The 17,662-nt window shown below is 48.1% G+C and overlaps 1 protein-coding gene across 2 annotated transcripts; it reads right to left on the reverse strand.

The window, feature by feature from the left end:
* Positions 1-2,035: 2,035 nt before the first annotated feature.
* Pdrg1 (p53 and DNA damage regulated 1) lies at positions 2,036-8,521 on the reverse strand. Of its 2 annotated transcripts, none has more exons than XM_046433894.2 (5): positions 8,330-8,521; positions 6,801-6,876; positions 5,709-5,780; positions 3,616-3,696; positions 2,036-2,887 (listed from the first exon to the last, which is right to left on the reverse strand). In XM_046433894.2, exons 1-5 carry the CDS (start codon positions 8,414-8,416, stop codon positions 2,805-2,807), a joined length of 399 nt encoding a protein of 132 aa, XP_046289850.1. In that variant the 5' UTR covers positions 8,417-8,521; the 3' UTR covers positions 2,036-2,804. The 2 variants fall into 2 exon arrangements, with proteins under 2 accessions (XP_046289850.1, XP_046289849.1); XM_046433893.2 differs by having other exon boundaries at positions 5,709-5,783; positions 8,330-8,517.
* Positions 8,522-17,662: the final 9,141 nt, after the last annotated feature.

Consider the following 17,662-nt stretch of genomic DNA (forward strand, 5'->3'; position numbering starts at 1 on the left):
GAACTTTGGCTTTTTTTTTTTTTTTAATGTGGCAGTACTGGGGCTTGAACCTGGGGTGCTCTATCACTGAGCACATCCCCAGTCCTTTTTTTCTAATTTTGAGACAGGGTCTATTTAAGTTGCCAAAGTTGGCCTTGAACTTGCAATGCTCCTGCCTCCATTTTCCAAGTAGCTGGCATTACAGGTGTGCACCACCAGGCTTGGCTGGCTTTGGCATTTTGGTGCCTCTCAGATCATGCTGGAAGGGTCCCTTGGATCAAGAGTTCAGGCTCCAGGGAATTTCTTTAAACTGTTCTTGCAAAGCAAGCAATTATTAGATTGTGTTTACTAGGTGTCTGGGGAAGTGCTGAGCCCTCCTTTTTGCAACACAGTGACCTTGCTTCTCAGTGGAACCCATGGATTTCCCTGGTCACCATCTGAAAGCCAGTATGCCCATTTTTCAGATGGAAAAGATGAGGGTTGGGAAGGTAAAGCTGCTTAGTGCCTCTTCAAAAATGCATTTGTGGCTGGGAGTGGTGACACATGCCTGTAATCCCAGTGGCTCAGGAAGCTCGGCAGGAGGATTTTGAGTTCAAAGCCAGCCTCGGCAACTAAGTGAGGCCATAAGCAACTTATCCAAGACCACCTCAAAATAAAAAGGGCTGGGGATGCATCTCAGTGATCAAGCACCCCTGGGTTCAATCTCCAGCACCCCTTCACCCCAAAATGCTTTTGTCTGTCATCTAGGTGCCTTAGGCACCTATCTGGGGCTTCCTATTTGAGTTGGGAGCTGAGTTTTGAAAACCAGAAATCCTTGGGCTGGTAAACAAGATTGCCTGGGGAACTGGGTACAAGTAAAATATTCTGCATCCCTACCCACCCCCGCCTTCGACATTCCAGTCCAAATTCTATTCTTGGTTTCAGAGGGGTTACAACAACCTTGACTGGTCGGCTAACTGCTCCATGGGGACCTACCTACCCAGGGATCCAGGTGGCTCCCTCTAACTCTCCATTTCTGGGTTGTTTTGGCTGCAAATGTGGGGAAGAAAAATAACAGCAATTCAAAAAGTGAGCCAACTGGTCTTGGAAAGGCCAAGAACCCAGCTTTGGACCTTCTGCCTCCAGAGGAGGGGAACTTCCCTTCATCCCTGAGTGGCAAGGCTGTGTAACTCAAGGCATGGGCTCCAGGTTTCCTGTTTCCAGGAAAAAGAATCTGATTGGCTTTTTGGGGCACCCACCCACCAGGCAAGCAGGAGCAATGTTCCAAAGGGGACACTGTAAGCCAGATAGTCATACCAGACGGCATATACCAAAGTTAATTCTGCAACTCCTACCTTTACATTTCTATTTTAAAATATGCAATATATTTACATAAAGTTCAAAATCTACAAAAAAGGGTAAACAGTGACACCTTCCCTCCCACCCTTGTGCCCACCCTAGTTTCTCCTTGAGGGAACCACATAGTGTCGACACACAGCCGGACACACCTGTTCTGCCTCTTGCTTTTCTTAGTGTAGCTTGCTACTTGTTCTACCTTGGGGTCCAAGTTCCCTCTCCTTGCTCACAGCCATGTGGCTATCCACTCTGGAACTACTCACTCCTCTAACTAGTCCCCTGCGAACAGACGTGGAGCTTGTTCGACTCCACCTTTTACGTCTCAGGGTTATTACAGGGAAAACAGGGATTTCTACACAGAGATGCGAATTGCAGGTCTGGGTCAGATTTGGCTTCCATAAGGTGTTTTACCTGACTGAAACTCAAGTTTCTAAACATTTGATCAGCAATATTTAAAAAACAGGAGATTCAACCTAATCACCTGATTTCTAGCTCCTCTTGGAAGTCTTATGATCTGGCCATACTGGCCCATGTTCTTCCATCACTTGGGGCCAAGTGGAGCGAGGGGACCGTGTGAAGTGCAACACCTCATTTGTTACTTTTTACCTGTTTGAGCCTGGTATCATTTTAAGGGAAGGGCCTCCTCCCTTCATAAACTATATTTTAAAAGGAATGCTATGTCCTCAGTGAAAGACTGAATGAAGTGACAACTAGAAACTACTTGTTTGTACAGCTAACATTTATTGATCCTTCAATAAACACAAAGGACAGTTCTGTCCTCACAGCACAGCTATCCTAACATCTCAGGCCAGGAAGAAGCCAAGTCTGAGCAGCACCACTGCCTTTAAAAGCTTTCAGAGGCACTAGATATGAACATGAGCTAGGAGGTAAGCTCTCCCTAATGCATTCTGCAAGGCCCCACTGAGAGCAGCTGTGGGGCTTGATAAGCAGCACCTGCTCCAGAAAGCCAGCAGGAAGGACAAAACTGGAGGTGGGGGAAACATGGGTCTGCCTCATGGATGGCGGTGATGAACAGAGTCCGAGCTTCATTCAGAAGCCACCTGCCAGCCCAGCCTCCTGCTTTCCTTCCATTGTTACACATGCTGCCTGAAAAGGCCTCCCCCCTTCTAGAGGAATGCTGGCAGGAGCTTGCGCTCCACCTCTCCCTTCTCCCTACCCAGGGCCCATCTGGACAGCAGGCCATTGTTGAGAAGTGCCTGCTGCGGTCATTCAACACCCCCACACACCTACTGGTAGCAGAAGGGCCTGTCAATAGGTCTTGTGTCCACCAAGCCTCAGTGGTCAGACAGTAGAGAGGGACAAGCTGAGGGATCCCACAGCAGCCAAGTGCTGCAGACAGAGGCTTCATAGAGGAGCCATAGCCATATTTCTGACACCCGTGCCCTTACAGGGCTGATCCTGTCCTTGCAGGTTTCAAGGTTGGAGGGTTGGATGCTGGTCCATAGGTCCCCCATCTTGGTACTTGAGTCTTATCCTTTCAAGATGACCTTGAGAGCTTTAAGCTCATCCCGGTTGAGAGGATTCAGATTAAAACCCTTCAGCTCCGGTTTGCCTGGGGGGAGAAGAATTCATGAGCAAGTTGTGCTTCCTGCTGCCCAACCTACTGCTGGCTCTGGAGTCAGGCCCAGGAAAGCGGCTAACTCTGCATTAATGCTGCCAAACAGCCTGTCTGACAGGATGGGCCTCGGGTTCTGCAGCGCACTAGAGGATGCACAGCAACACAGCTCCAGGGCCTCAAGAACCTGCAAAGTCACAGCTGCTGCCTACAGAACTACAGATTTATGCCAGACCCCATCACAGAAAAGCTTAGGTTTACCTAGGATTTTAGTTCTGACCTTCACCACCTGAGCTTCAAAAAAAAAAAAAAAAAAATTAATTTTAATTGACTTTTTAGTTGTACATGAACACAGGCCTTTATTTTGTTTACTTATTTTTATGTGGTGCTGAGGATCGAATCCAGTGTGTCACATGTGCCAGGTAAGCGCTCTACCACTGACCCCCCAGCCCCAGCCTACCACCTGAGTTATCTGGGTCAGAATTATCATGGTCCCTACATCAAGTGCTGGCATATGATATTACATCACCCCAGGCAGTTTCTGGTGCCTGGAAAAGAAGCTAAGACAGGAGTTAAAAGACCCACAAACCTCCCTATCCATTTTATCTCTGGGTGGCTACAACCACTACTTCAGCACATGAAGCTCCCATCACTGTCCATCCTGTCCTTCCAAGTGTGACTGATGGTTCCCTCCCCTCCTGGTTCCAGGTCCCCTAGGGCAATACCTTGGGCCTCAAAGAGGCGGTTGACCTTCACTTTAAGTTGTTTCCGGAGTTTTTCTATTTCTTTATCCAGGCGGTCCTGATCTGAAAAAATGAGGCTGTATTAGAGAGAAACCCAGCCTCCCCCTAACCCCCTCAAGATGGGAGAATTTGGGAAAGAAAAAGGGACCTCAGAAACCAACTGAGGAAGGGCTAAAGGCAAGACGAACATGACCTGCCCATGACGAGGCTTAGGCATCCAGTTCCCCGACTCCTGGTTTAATCATCTTTTTTTCGTTATGCAAAGAACACTGAGGTGGCCAGTGGATGGCTAGGCCACCTCAGCACGGCAGGCCACCGGCCCTCAGTGAGCAAGGGAAGATTTAAATGTGAGAAACAAAATGAGGGATCTAGCCAACCTTGATGGCTGGAAAATAGATGACTGACGAATTTTACAAACCCGATTCCATCAAGGTTAGGGATTCTTAGAAAATGTGTGACCTGAACAATCAATGGGCAACTCTAATGCTTCAGCTTAATATAATTAACCTTGAGGACAGAGAAAGTGATCCCAACTCACTTCTTAGGTGACATGAACCTAAGAAGTTGTACATGACAGAAGCAGCTCTCAAATTTTAACCATCTATCAAATGTTATGAAATCCCACCTGCTATGGGTAACTTTCTGGCTAATCTGTCTTCCCTCAGACTTTCGATCTTTTGGCTGGGGAGAAGCCCTGGACAGCCAAGCTTCAGGCTCTAGACAATGATCCTCTTTATTCTTTCCCCTACCCCCAGTATTAGGGATAGAACCCAGGGGTGACTTACTACGGAGCTCCATCCCCAGCCCTTTTTTAAAATTTTAAGACAAGGTATCACTAAGTTGTTGAGCCAATCTTGAACTTCAGACCCTCTTGCCTCAGCCTCCCAAGTCACTGCAATTACAAGTGAGCACCGCTGCATCTGGTTCAATGGTTCTGTTTCTCATTGTAAATAGGAAATAGTGTCTCCTGAGTCCGTCTAGTCAGTGTATATCCCTGAGAACATTGATATGTCCTAGAACCTCTCTAGGTACAGTGACTAGATCACATCTGTGGGCCAACAGAACCCAGAATTAGATCCTAAACCCAGATAAGTGGCCCTGCTGAAAGCTCAGCCTGAGCAGCTTCCGGCCCACCACCAAGCACAGGAACTCTTTATCTAACCACACTGTGACTGTGTTTTTCAAACAAAAGCTGGAAACTCTTATAGACTTGATCTAGTTTCCTGAGAATTTTGGTTTCAAAGGGTATGTATAAAGAAGACACTCTGTCTTCAGGAACCGAGGCAACCTTGCTGATCCTGTTGGTCCATATGATTTCAAAGATAAGGAGAAATATGTGTAATGTTTTCCCAGTCAAGAACCCATGTTTACAAAGCCTTTTGGCTTCTATGATGTTTCTCCAGAGTTTTCAGAATTTTCATGGTTTGGGAAACAACACGTTAGGTGCCCAGGCTGTGGCAGACACTAGAGGTTTGCTCTCCCCAAACTTCTGTTTTCAACCAGTCTCTACTGCAGGGGACGTAAACACAAAGCTCACTTGCAACTATGAGTAGGCTTGTGACTTAGCTATGGATGGCCTCGGCCAATGAGGTATTGTCAGGAAGTCCCTGGGGAGGATGGCCTTACTTCCAAACAGAATGCAAGGCCATATGTAGAGGGTCATCTGCCTTTCCTTCAGTCTGGCACATTATGGGATATGAGGCCCATAACGGTGACATGAGAATATACTAAAGTGCCACTGCTGGGCAGCTGTGGCAGTCTTCTGGGCAACTTCCTACATGGGAAAAATAGAATCACAGTTCCTTAAGCCTCAATTTGTTGGGTCTTCTGTATTTTGTAACCCAGCTTATAAACAAGCACTATGCTATACATATGCTATTTCATCTCAACTTTTTAACTGTGCTATTTGGATGTGTCCCCTTTTACAGATGAGGAAATAGCCCATAGTGACAGAGCAGGGATGAAAACACACATCAGTCTGAACCCTGTAGCAGAGCTGCCCTCCATCACACTGCCTGGGTTAAAGCTCAGCTGATGTGAAAGGCAGCCACATCCCTATCCTCTGGTGGCCTTACCTTTCTCAATCATTTCCTTCGTCTGAGGGTGAGACATCTTGATAAACATGTTCCCAAAGCAAACTATCACATCTTCTGAAATAAAAAAGAGTCATTTTTTTAACAAGTATTTATTTTTAGCACCTATTATCTGCTGCATTGTTTCAGATGCTGAGAACACAGCAAAAGAAGACAGGGCTCCTACCATCATGGAGCTCGTGTTATAGTAGATGGCAGGGAATAACTATGATTTGTTAGAGCCTGATAAGAGCTGGTGTGAAAAGAAAGCCAGTTAAGAGGAATACTAGGGAGAGGATGCATTACTCATACCAGGTGGTACAGGCCTCACTGATGATGTGATATCTGACAAAGAACTGAAGAAAGTGAGGGTGTAAGCCTGGCAGACATCTGGGGAAGAGAGAGTCAGGCAGAGGAAACAGGAACAGCAAAGATCTGTAGTGTGCTTGGTGTTAGGAACAACAAAGACAGTGTGAGTCAATGAGTGGGGGTGGGGGGAATGTTTATGGGGGCTGGGTTGCATGGAGTCTTGTAGGGACAACTCTGGTACTCTGGTGAGATAGAAAGCAACTGGAAGGTTTTGTACATGCTACTAAACTTTAAACAAAATGCAAATGTATCCATTGGCCCCAAGGCCTTTCATTATGACCTGATTGCTGCCCATCTCCAAGCTTATCTCACACCTTGCCCCTCTTACTTACTCTGCCACAGCCATCTGGCCTTATCCAAAGAATATCACCCCCTCCCTTCCTCCTGGATAGTCTCAATACCTACCCACATCCAATCTTGTCTTTAGCTTTTGCAAAATTTCCAGTTATATATCTTATGTTGTTTTTCTTATCTGTACAACTCAAGGGCCTAAACCGTCATTTTTATATATATCCCCCGTCTCAATGTCTACCATCATCAGTGAGACAAGAGCTAATAATGGCCTATCGAACAGTGACATATGCTCCTTCACCTCCACAGACTTGTTTTAATTTCCCATGAGACTGAATCACACACATTTGTGGCCTCCTGCCCCATATCTAACAAGGACAAGGTGAACGACTTCAAAGACTGAATAGATCTCCAGGTAAGGAAGTCTCAACTTACCAGAGAGGCTGAGATCCTTTTGTAGGGCCCTCAGGCCCTCTCGGTTCTGATTCCTTTTGGTGTCCAGGTCCACAATCTGAAACAGGAGCAGACTAAAACTTAGCTGTCTCTTGCCCCAACCTGTCTCTTCTCAACAGATGAGGGGCTGCGAAGATAACATCCTGCCTAAACTGGATTCAACTTCCAGGTCTTTAAAGATGAGGCCTTGTGCAGGTATCTAGTCCCCACAGAAGGTGCTAAGAAAACATTCACTGACTAAGTGGGTGATTTTATATTATCCACTCACACTTGTGGATATATCAGAATTACCATGGAGTGGAAACCTTTTCCCCAGACATTGTAATTAAGCAGACCTAAGAAGCTCTGTTTTCGGAAAAGCTCTTCTTGTTAATTCTGATCTAGTATTATAAGAAACCCAATAATAAAAGAGCTGGGCACCGTGGCACAAGCCTGTAATCCCAGCAGCACCTGAGACTAAGACAGGAGGATCACCAGTTCAAAGCCAGCCTCAGTAACTGTGAGTCGCTAAGCAACTCAGTGAGACCCTGTTTCTAAATAAAATACAAATTAGGGCTGGGGATGTGGCTCAGTGATTGAGTGCCCCAAAGTTCAATCCCTGGTGCACCACCCCACCAAATGGAGCTATGAACAGAACCTACCTTGTAGGTACCTGAACAAGAAATTGAATAAGCTAACACAGTACCTAGCACACAGTGCATGATAAACTTTAGCTGCTATTTTGATTCTCATTTGGCAGACCTTTAAACAGTAATTTGACAGGCTCTTCCCAAGCCCCTCTTCTTCTCAGTGAATACCTGACCCCCTCTCATGTGTTCTCACTGGAGATGTGAGGAATTCAGGAACCATACTTGATTCCAATGGCTCAGTCACTCCTTTATCTAGACATTATCACAGCCTACTGAGTCCGTCTCCAAAATATGTTTCTGATCCATTCCCTTTTTAACATCACCACCACCACCTGGTCTAGATCCATCTCGAGTCTGGGCTAGGACGACGGCCCCTTGCAGGTCTCCCTGCCTCCACCCTTGTCTCCGCCCCCACTATACTGTGCACTGCACGCAGCAGTCACAGGGATCCTTTAAAACCTACCAGACCCCCAACCTATGAACTACCTTCAAGCATTAAAATTATGAACCAGACCCACCCAAACTTCCCTGTGCGGGTCTACCAGGCCCTAACGTTTCCTCTCGAGCCGAATCACAAGGCCCCTCGGGCCTCTTCCGTGTTCGTCTTGTCCCCTCGGAGCCCTGATCGGGTGCAGCACTGAAATCCACCAAGGGGTTCAGAACTGCGTTTTGAAAGGGATGCTGGGGAGCCCGCGGGGCCAGAGAGGGACAAGAACGGGAATGCCCTCTTAACCAACGCCCGCCAAAAAAGGGCTCAGGCCGAGCGACGGACCCACGTCGGCGCAGCCGCTGGGCCACAGCACAGCCCAGGCCAACTCACTGCCCCCCGCGCACTTCCGCACGGCCTCGCCGCTGGGCCCAGGGCCGCGGATGGCCTCCCACCTGCTGCTTATCCGCCAGCACCTCCTCGGCGAGTTCCTCCACCTCCACCAGGTACTTCAGGATCCGCTCCGCCTCCGGTGACAGCATGGCTCCTGACAGCTCCGGTCACGGATCCGATCAGGCCCCAAGCTCCACTCAAGCCGCACCGAGGCCCCGTCCGCGCAAGCGCCGCTGGAGAGGGCTTCCGGCGCGCCTGCGCAATTCAAAGAACGGTGACGCGCAAACTTCACGCACGGGGCCGAGAGGCGGGGCCTAGCGTGGGGTAGGTCTGAAGCGCCCTCTGCAGGCCGGGACGGCACGACTCTCCCAGCTGCCGCTGTTGCCGGTACCAGGGATTGAACCCAGGGGCGCTTAACCACGGAGCCGCATCCCCAGCTCTTTTTTTTTTCCCTTTCTTTTTTTGAGACAGGGTCTCACCAAGTTGCTTAGCGCCTCGCTAAATTGCTGGGATTACATATGTGTGCCACTGCCCACTAGCCCACTTTCTTTCTTTAAGTGAAATTTATTGGGTTTAGAATTGTAGGTTGACTTTTTTTTTTTTTTAAAGCACTTGAAAGATGATGTTCTCTTGTCTTCAGAATCATGTGACTTTTAATGAGATGTCAGTTTCATGATCTCTTTGTCCCCACCCTTGAAAGTCAAGCACTCTACCAGCTGAGCTAATCCCCAGCCCTCTGTTTCTCTTTTGCTAGCAAAGCAATAAACCTTCTTCTCCCTTTTTCTCAAGACCTTGTCTTCGTTATTGGATTGAAGAAGAGGAGGACAGAGGCTTTCGGCTACACTGTTACATCTAGAACTTAAACATAAAATGGTCAATTAAACTTTTGGTATTCCTGCCATTTGTATTTGGTCTGCGTCTGTTTGCTTTACCAAATAAACATTTTGTTATTGTAAAAAACAAAAACAAAACATACAAAATAATAGAAGTCCCCTAAAGATCTCCATGCCTAAACCCCTTATTAGTATAGCAGCCACATCCAAGGCTCAGAGAGAGGAGAAGACTCTGACCTCCTGCCTCCCTGATTCCAGCTTTTTATTCTCCTCTTTTGGCTCCTGGCAGCATCGCCCTTTCACATTCTTGTCTTACTTAATCACAGCAACATTTGTATAGACAGGATTTGTTTGTTTGTTTGTTTGTTTGGTACCAGGGATTGAACTCAAGGGTACTCGACCACTGAGCCACATCCCCAATGAAAGGAAAGTGAGAAAGCAAGAGTTTCTTTCATCTAGCCCTATTTTGTATTTTATTTAGATCCAGGGTCTCCCTGAGTTGCTTAGCACCTCACCTTCGCTGAGGCTGGCTTTGAACTCACGATCATCCTACCTCACCTCCCGCCCCAAACTGCTGGGATTACAGGCCTGCGCCACCATGCCCGCCTAGACAGGATTCTTATTGCCCCATTTTATAGTTGCAGACTGAGGCCAGAAGGACAATGCCTCACCAGGCATGGTGGTGCACACTTGTAATCCCAATGATTTGGGAGGCTGAGGCAGGAGGATCACCAGTTCGAGACCAGTCTCAGCAACTTGGCAAAATCCTGTCTCAAAATAAGAAGTGAAAAGTAAAGGACTGGGGTTGAGGCTCAGTGGTAAAGCACCCCTGGGTTCAATCCCTAGTTACAAAAGAAAAGAGAAAGAAAAGACAAGAAGGGCAACGCCTTGTCACACAGCCAATCAGGCTCAGACTGGGTCTGGAAGTGCGCTGTCTCCACTCCACAGCTGTCTCTGGACTCTTGCCAAAATTGTGGCCCCAGAAACGCAGTAGCACCTCTTGTTTGCCTGGCCTTCTGCTGCCTGTAACTACCAGAGACACAGCTAATTCTCCCTGAAGCCGCCTGGTGAGGGGAAGAAGGGAGGTTCATTAAGGATTCTTCATCGAGGGTGAATCTGTCGTCAAACCCAGGGTGTTTTGTGTAAACACCTTCTGGTTCAGAAATGCAGACGCAGGCCTGGGAAGGAAGCAGGGCATTTGCCAAGGAGAGCCGAGCCTTACTTCCGGGCCTCAGAGATGCCTGTACCCTAGCACCAGGTGTCTCCCACCTTGGGGCTGAATGAGGGCTGGACAGGGTGACCCCTGACCCTTGCCAGATGGGTCTGCATGGAGAGGGGTGGATGGAGGCTCCCACATCAGCAGTTTCTTAGAGGCCACCCCTGGCCGCTGGAATTTGGGGAAGTGAGTCATTGTCATAACCAAAACTTCAAGATGATTAGACCCGGAAAGGCTCTTGGAGATCACTTAACGTTTCAGATCCATTTATTTCAAAAATGTGTATTGACTTCCCAGCCTTGTGATAGGGAATCTGCCATGAGCAAAACCAGACATGGTCCCTGCCCTCAAGGAGCTCCCAGTCACTGGGTGAGACAGATAATCCACAAAGGAGCATGTAAATGTTCCTCAAATTAGGTGGTGATAAGTGCTAGAGGGGAAAACAGAACTGAGCAAGGTAGAGAGGGAACTTTGCACGTGGTTCAGGAGGGCTTCTCTGAGGAGGTGATGGTGGGCCAGGTGGCTATCTGGGGGAACAGCATTGCTGTAGAAGGAACAGCAAGTGCAAAGGCCCTGAGATGAGCCTTTGGAAGAACAGAGAGACCAGTGCCAGAAAGAGAGGGAGAGAGCAGGAGATGGGGTCTGAGGGGGAATGGAGGTGTTGAGAATACCAGGCTGGAGACAGCATTGTCAGTGTCCCGCCCCAAACCACAAACTCCTCCCTGGACCGCAAGCCTGTGACTGTGGCTGGTCTCTGCTTGCTGATGCAGGTTAAGTAGGGAATGCGGGTGAGTTAACACCTGCAGGAAGGAACCCCACCAAGAAGTCAGAGGAATTAATGATGGCCTCCCGGTGTCTTTGTCCTGTGGATTGTGGCTGCAACCATCCAGAGGAGGACGGTTGCTGAACCCAGGGACAGTGGGGCAGTGACCCATGGTGGGGCCTTTGCACACACTCCACCACCAGCCTGGATGGATTTTCTTTCACCTGCACAACTTCTTCAAATCCCCCACTAGGCCAGCATCTCTTCTGACCCCTGCAGCTTCCTGGGTTCTCCCATCTCTGCATTTATCAGATGGATTGTTTTGTTTTGTTTTGTTTTGTTTCTCTGGATCTCTCCCTTTGTCCATGAGCTCCTCAGGATGGGAAGTGAGTCTCTCATGTTTACTGTGTATCTCCAGATGCAAGGATGCAGCCGGGTACACAGTAGGGCACACAGTAGGCACTCACTCGTGCACTGTTTATGGAATGAATGAATGAACTTCCTAAAATCCAAACTATATGAAGACGAACAGAGCCAACTCAGGGCAACCAGCTCACCATCACAGGAGGCAAGCAGGGGAGTCACGGCTGGACCACCAGGTGCCCGGAGAGTGCAGAGGAGCTCAAGGTCTGGGCAGGGTGGTCTTTTCTAACCCAGAACCTCCATAGCATAATTCTGGAGTGTGTCCCCAGATTTAGCCATCCCAATCCAGGGAGGTGGCTTCCGGGGCTTTGGTGTGTGAGGACTGGAGCCAACAGGAACAATGCCCATTTATTCTCCTTAAGTCTTTTTTTTTAGCCACTTCTGTAGGTTCAGTGACCAGCCACCCCCATCTCTCCTTGGGGAGGACTGCCCTCGGGCTGCTGGAGCCTCTTGGAGGAACCTTCAAGCATAGCCTAACATCTCAGCCATCTTCCTGGCCTGTGACAAGGCAGGGGTGGGGTGGGTGGCAATGAGGTGGAGCTTACATCCTGGAGCTGCTCTGCAGGATCTGGCTAAAGCAGTCCCCCCATAGAACTTTTTCTGAGATCACAACCCTGCTCTGTTTCCTCTTCTTCCCTGTCCTGTCTCCCCCAAACCTTCATGGTCAAAACCCTCTAAGGCTCCCATTTCACTCCTCACCGAGGCCCACAGGACCCTACATGACCTACCCTCCCTCCTTGAGTTCTCTCCTACTTCCTGGCGATTCTCAAAAAAGTCAGACTTGGTCCTACCCCAGGGCCTTTGCACTGGCTGCCCCCTCTGCCTACTCTTATCTCTGCTACCTACATGACTCTTTCTCACCTCCTATAAGTTTTTGCTTAAGTGTCACTTTCATAATGAGACCCACCCTGACCACCTTAATCATAAATGCAACCTACACCCTCCCAGTACTTCTGATCAGCTTCCTCTGTTCTGATTTTTCTTCTTTTCTGTAGCCTGTCACCTTCCAGCAGGCTATGTAATTTCCTTACTGATTAAGTTTAGTGTCGACCTCCCTCTGCTGTAAAGGACACGCTATGAAGACAGGAATGTTTGTCTTAAATGCCTAGAACAGTACCTGGCCCATAGTAGGTGCTCAATATACATTTTTTAATAAAAGAGTGAAGAGATGAGCCCAAATCCTCACCAAAATGGATTCTTTCTGAGTCCAGGCTCTTAACACGGATGGCAGATGCTGAAGAGGGAAGTGGCAGCTCAGGCCAAGTCTTCTTGAAAATAAGGTTCTGGAGTTTGTTCTCAGAGCAACGAGAAGCTGTCAGAGGGTTTGAGCAAGCACGGGCATCACTGGGTTTGCCTGGTGAAGCCCCTCTGGCTCTGGTGGGAGGATGGGCTAACAGGGGCTGCTGTGGTACAGTCCTCTGGGTTGTGTGTATGTGTGTCGGGGTGGGAGGGGACGCTGGGGGCTTGAAAGGGTGACTAGGCTAAGAGGGCTCAGTGTGAGAAACCAGCTGGACATCCCAATTCTCCAGGCAGCCTGGGTGGCGGCTCTGCCAGCTCCAGCCCTTGAGAGATCCAAGAGACCCAGCCTCTCCCCACACACACCGGCCTGTCCAGCAGATGGCTGTGTGCTTGCCTGGGTGGTCCTGGCCCCGCCCTCCCCTTCCTTTGTGCCTTTGAGGGCTTGGCAGGTGGACGGGAAGCCTCCGCTTCCTCTCCTCCCCTGACCCAGAGAATAATCTCTTACATTCATGGGATTCCCCTTTGTGCCCTCCCTTTATCCTCCCACATCCCTGGGTGATGCAGAAATCTGATTCCCATTGGGCAGATGCGGACACTGAGGCCAGGAAAGAGGCTGGGACCTTCCTGAGGTCATGCAGCCAGATGGGGACACCAGGTGGGGACAGGTCTGCCAATTTCCCACGCCTAGATTTTTCACCAGGCAACAGATGAACCTATGGCTTGATTTGGTGCAGGCCCAGAACAGTCCATGCCTCCCTGAGCTGCTCTTCACTACTACCTGCTTTCATTCATGTTAAATTCCATGAATAGGTTCTTCTTATCAATATTGCTGGGGGTGGTAGTGCAAGCCTGTAGTCCCCGAGACTGGGGAGTGGAGGCAGGAGGATTACAAGTTTGACAGCAGCCTCAACTTAGCCAGACCCTGTTTTAAAATTTTAAAATAAAAAAAAAAGAGGGCTGGGAATGTGGCTCAGTAATAGAGCACTCCTAGGTTCAATCTCTAGAACTGGGGGAAAAATAAATGACAATATTACTGAGAAGATCAAAGCTACTTTTTGACACTGCATCTCAGTTCCCTGGAGAGTCCTAGTTTGGTTGTATCTTTTCAGAACTGTGATATGCCTTTAAAGACCTACTCATGGATCCAGAGAAAGGGGCTGAGTGTGTGTGGAGGGCAGGGAGGCAGGTTGGAGGGCCTAGTCCCAAACCTGTTGCTCTTAGCCGTCATTGATTGGTGCATTCAGAGTTTTCTCTTATTCTTTAACAGCTGCAAAATATTGTATGGTGTATAGGGCTGGGGTTACAGTGCAGTGGTAGAGCACTTGCCTCGCATGTGTGAGGCACTAGGCTCAATCCTCAGCAACATAAAAAAATAAATAAACAAGAGCCAGGCGCGGTGGCGCAGACCTATAATCCCAGGGGCTCCCGAGGCTGAGGTAGGAGGATAATGAGTTCAGAGCCAGCCTTAGCAAAAGTAAGGCACTAAGCAACTCAGTGAGACCCTGTCTTTAAATAAAATACAAAATAAGGCTGGGGATGTGGCTCAATGGTCGAGTGTCCCTGAGTTCAATCCCTGGTACCAAAAAATAAAAATAAAAATAAATATAAATACATAAGGCAAAGGTATTATATCCATCTACAACTAAAAAAGCATTTAGAAACATTCTATAGTGTAAAGGAACTATAGTTCATTGCTTGATTTTTCTCATCTAATTTTTACATTTATTTTTTTTTATGCACCAAAGTACAGAGGGTTGAATTCATTGCATCCCTCAACTCTTAACAGATAATCATTTTAGACCTGCTAGGACCCTTTCTGTATATAATTTTCTCCTTGTCCCCCACCCCCACTCAGTTCTGACCTCATGGAAACCCTCTCTACTGTGTTTGATGTGCATCCTCACATATTTAAGATATCTTGCAAAATACATAGTGTTGTTTTATGTGTTTCTGTATTTTTAAAATTCTTATAGTAATATAATACACAGAGGGAAGCCAGGTGTGGTGATGCATGCTTGTAATCCCAGAGATTCTGGAGCCTGAGGTAGGAGGATCACGAGTTCAAAACCAGCCTCAGCAACTTAAAAAAGCCCTAATCAACTCAGCAAAACCCTGTCTCAATACAAAATATAAAAAGGGCTGAGAATGTGTCTCAGTGATTAAGCACCCCTGGGTTCAATCTCTGGAAGAAGAAGAAGAAGAAGAAGGAGAAGGAGAAGGAGAAGAAGGAAGGAAGGAAGGAAGGAAGGAGCATACCTAAGTGTAATGTTATTTGTTTGGGTACTGAAAATTGAATCCAAGGGCACTTAGCCACTGAGCCACATCCCAAGCCCTTTTTCTTCTTATTATTTTTTAAAAATTTGAGATAGCATCTCACCGGGTTGCTAAATGGCTGAGGCTGCCTTTGAACATGTGATCCTCCTGCCTCAGCCTCCTGAGCCACTGGGATTAGAGGGGTGCGCCACCGCACCCAGCCATGAGTGTACTGTTTGTGAACTTTTCCTACTTTTTTTTTTTAAAGCTTCTCTTGATGTTTCTCAGATCTGTCCCACTCAGTTCCTTGCTCCTGCAGCTCTGAATGACTCGGGGACTGCTTCGCCTCTTCCCATCAACCCCCCCAGCACCACACCAAACATCCTGGTGCGGTGTCTCCTGTCATGGGGCACATGCACACTTTTTCCCCCTTCCCCTTTGGAGCAGCTGTTCTCCTTCACAACTCTCTCCTCTCTGTGAGGCTCATCCTCACCACTATTGGGTGTAGTCAGCTTCCTATGGCTGGCCAGTGTCACCGCTGTACGTATTATATTGCTGTCTCATGCAGACAGGCATTTAAGTTCTCTTCCATCTTTGTGGATCTTAAGAAGCACTGGCTGCAGGGTCTTTCAGGAACTCACCTCTGTGTCCTTGACTCTGAGATCCATTCTTTCCCACTTTGTCTTCCTCTGCTCTTAACCTCTAGTTCCCAAAAGTACCCGGCTTTCCCAACTCTCTGCCTTGCTCAGGCTGCGCCCTCCCCCCACGTGCCCTTTGGTTCCTTCTCTACTTGTTGAGTGCTCACTCTTCCTCAAGGACCCTCCTCCTAGAAGACCTGGGGCAGGCACCTGGATACCCTTTGCTCTCCTGCAGGTCTTCCAAAGGAATTTGATTCTCATTTTCTTCTGGCATTAATCACTTTCCTGCTTTGGACCAGAATTTTTTTTTAATGCCTTTGGATTTCTTGCAAGTCCAGGAATCCACTGAGGACAAGGACCCTCAGAGGGTGCCAAGAGAAGTCTGCTGAATGGTTGAGTAAGGCCCTAATCTAACTGCAGGGAAATTGAGGGTCCCTTAATTCTCTCCTGCTCCTTCTCCACCCTCTCTTCCCTCCAGGTCTTTGCCATCCAGAACCTCCTGAGCAGCTTATTCCCCTGGAAAGAGGATGGGCCATGGAGTCAGGGCTTCCCCTGTCTCGGGTGGAGATGGGCAGCTCAACCCCTCTATGTCATGGGTGTCTGCATCCACTTATTTACTCAGGGCAAGGGTTACTGAGTGCCGACTTAGTGCCTGGCCCTGGGGACCTAGTGATGAACAGGACAGGACCAATCTTGGGTCTCCTGGGCTTTCAGCCACAAGGATGTGATCAGCATTTATGACCTTACTACTCCTCTCTGTGATAAGGCTTGAAAGAAAAACTCAGTCCAGTGAGATTGTATAGAGGGTGATCCTAGGCTCAATCAGGGAGTGGAGGAAGCTTTCTGGATAAAGTGACTCAAGGATGACTAAAAACAAAGCGAGCAAGTAGACAGGCACCAAGGGTGGGGGCAGAGTGGGGAAAGTCTGTCATCTAGAATAAGCAGCAAGGTGCAAAGGCCTGTGGCAGCAGAGTACCTGGAGCCACAGGAGAAGGGAGAAACAGTAGAAGAGGCTGAATGGGTAGGCAGGGTAGGTCACAAACCCCCGAGGGCAGAGCAAAAGCAGAAAGAGGACTCAGTTCACTCAATCCTCAATTATCGGAACCTTGAATTAACCGGGAGTTATAGCAGTAACCCAGACAGACCAGGTCCCTCTTCCCACGGAGCTACTGTGGCACATAATGACTTTAAGCTGGGGAAGATTAACAAACATTTATGGAAGCCCTGCTGTGTCCAGGAACCTTCAATGCATGATTTCATTTCCCCTTCTGAAATAGGACACCCATGTCACTGAAGAGAAAACCAAGGCTTAGCAAGGCAGATATACCCGTCTTTAAGAAGTCTGGAAGACTTACCACAGCCCATTTTAAATGTACCTCTCCTCCCCCGCACGGTGGCACATGCCTGGAATCCCAGCGGTTTGGGAGGCTGAGACAGAAGGATGGTGGGTTCAAAGCCAGCTCAGCAAAAAGTGAGGCCTTAAGCAACTCAGTGAGACCCTGTGTCTAAATAAAATACAAAACAGGGCTGGGGATGTGGCTCAGTGCTGGAGCACCCCTGAGTTCAATCCCTGATACACCCCCAAAAAAGTACCTCACCATTGACACATACCTCCACTCTCAATGCTGATGTCTGGAAGATAAACTGGTGCAGTCCCTAGGGAAAGCATCCATCAAAATTATAAACACATCTACTATTCAACGAGCAAGTCCATTGTTAGGAATTTATTCTGCAGATATCCAAACAGTGGATCCACAAAGTGACTCACTGAAATCTTGCTGTCACAGGCTGAAGACAACCTAACTGCCTGTCATTTAGAGGACTTGGGAAGTGGATGATGGTATAGGCATGCAATGAAATGCTATAGAGACATGAAGGAGAACAAAGTACTCTCCTTCTCTTTTCTTTTTTCTTTTTGGTACTGGGGATTGAATCCAGGGGCACTTAAACATGGAGCCTGATCCCCAGCCCTTTTTGTTTTTTATTTTGAGACAGGGTCTTTTTGTTTTTATTTTGAGACAGGTCTCGGG

This window comes from Marmota monax, unplaced genomic scaffold (assembly GCF_021218885.2).
Source record: "Marmota monax isolate L192 unplaced genomic scaffold, Marmota_monax_Labrador192_F-V1.1 WCK01_AAM20220418_F8-fsc00014, whole genome shotgun sequence".
Classification (NCBI taxonomy): domain Eukaryota; kingdom Metazoa; phylum Chordata; class Mammalia; order Rodentia; family Sciuridae; genus Marmota; species Marmota monax.

What these genes read in the sequence shown, in the direction of transcription:
- Pdrg1 (XM_046433893.2), bottom strand. Translation starts at nt 8,416, where the DNA reads ATGCTGTCACCGGAGGCGGAGCGGATCCTGAAGTACCTGGTGGAGGTG. An exon ending in GAAGGAAATGATTGAGAAAG is followed by an intron (nt 3,697 to 5,708) that starts GTAAGGCCACCA and finishes TCATTTTTTCAG; the next exon opens with ATCAGGACCGCCTGGATAAA. An exon ending in CCGCCTCTTTGAGGCCCAAG is followed by an intron (nt 2,888 to 3,615) that starts GTATTGCCCTAG and finishes TTCTCCCCCCAG; the next exon opens with GCAAACCGGAGCTGAAGGGT.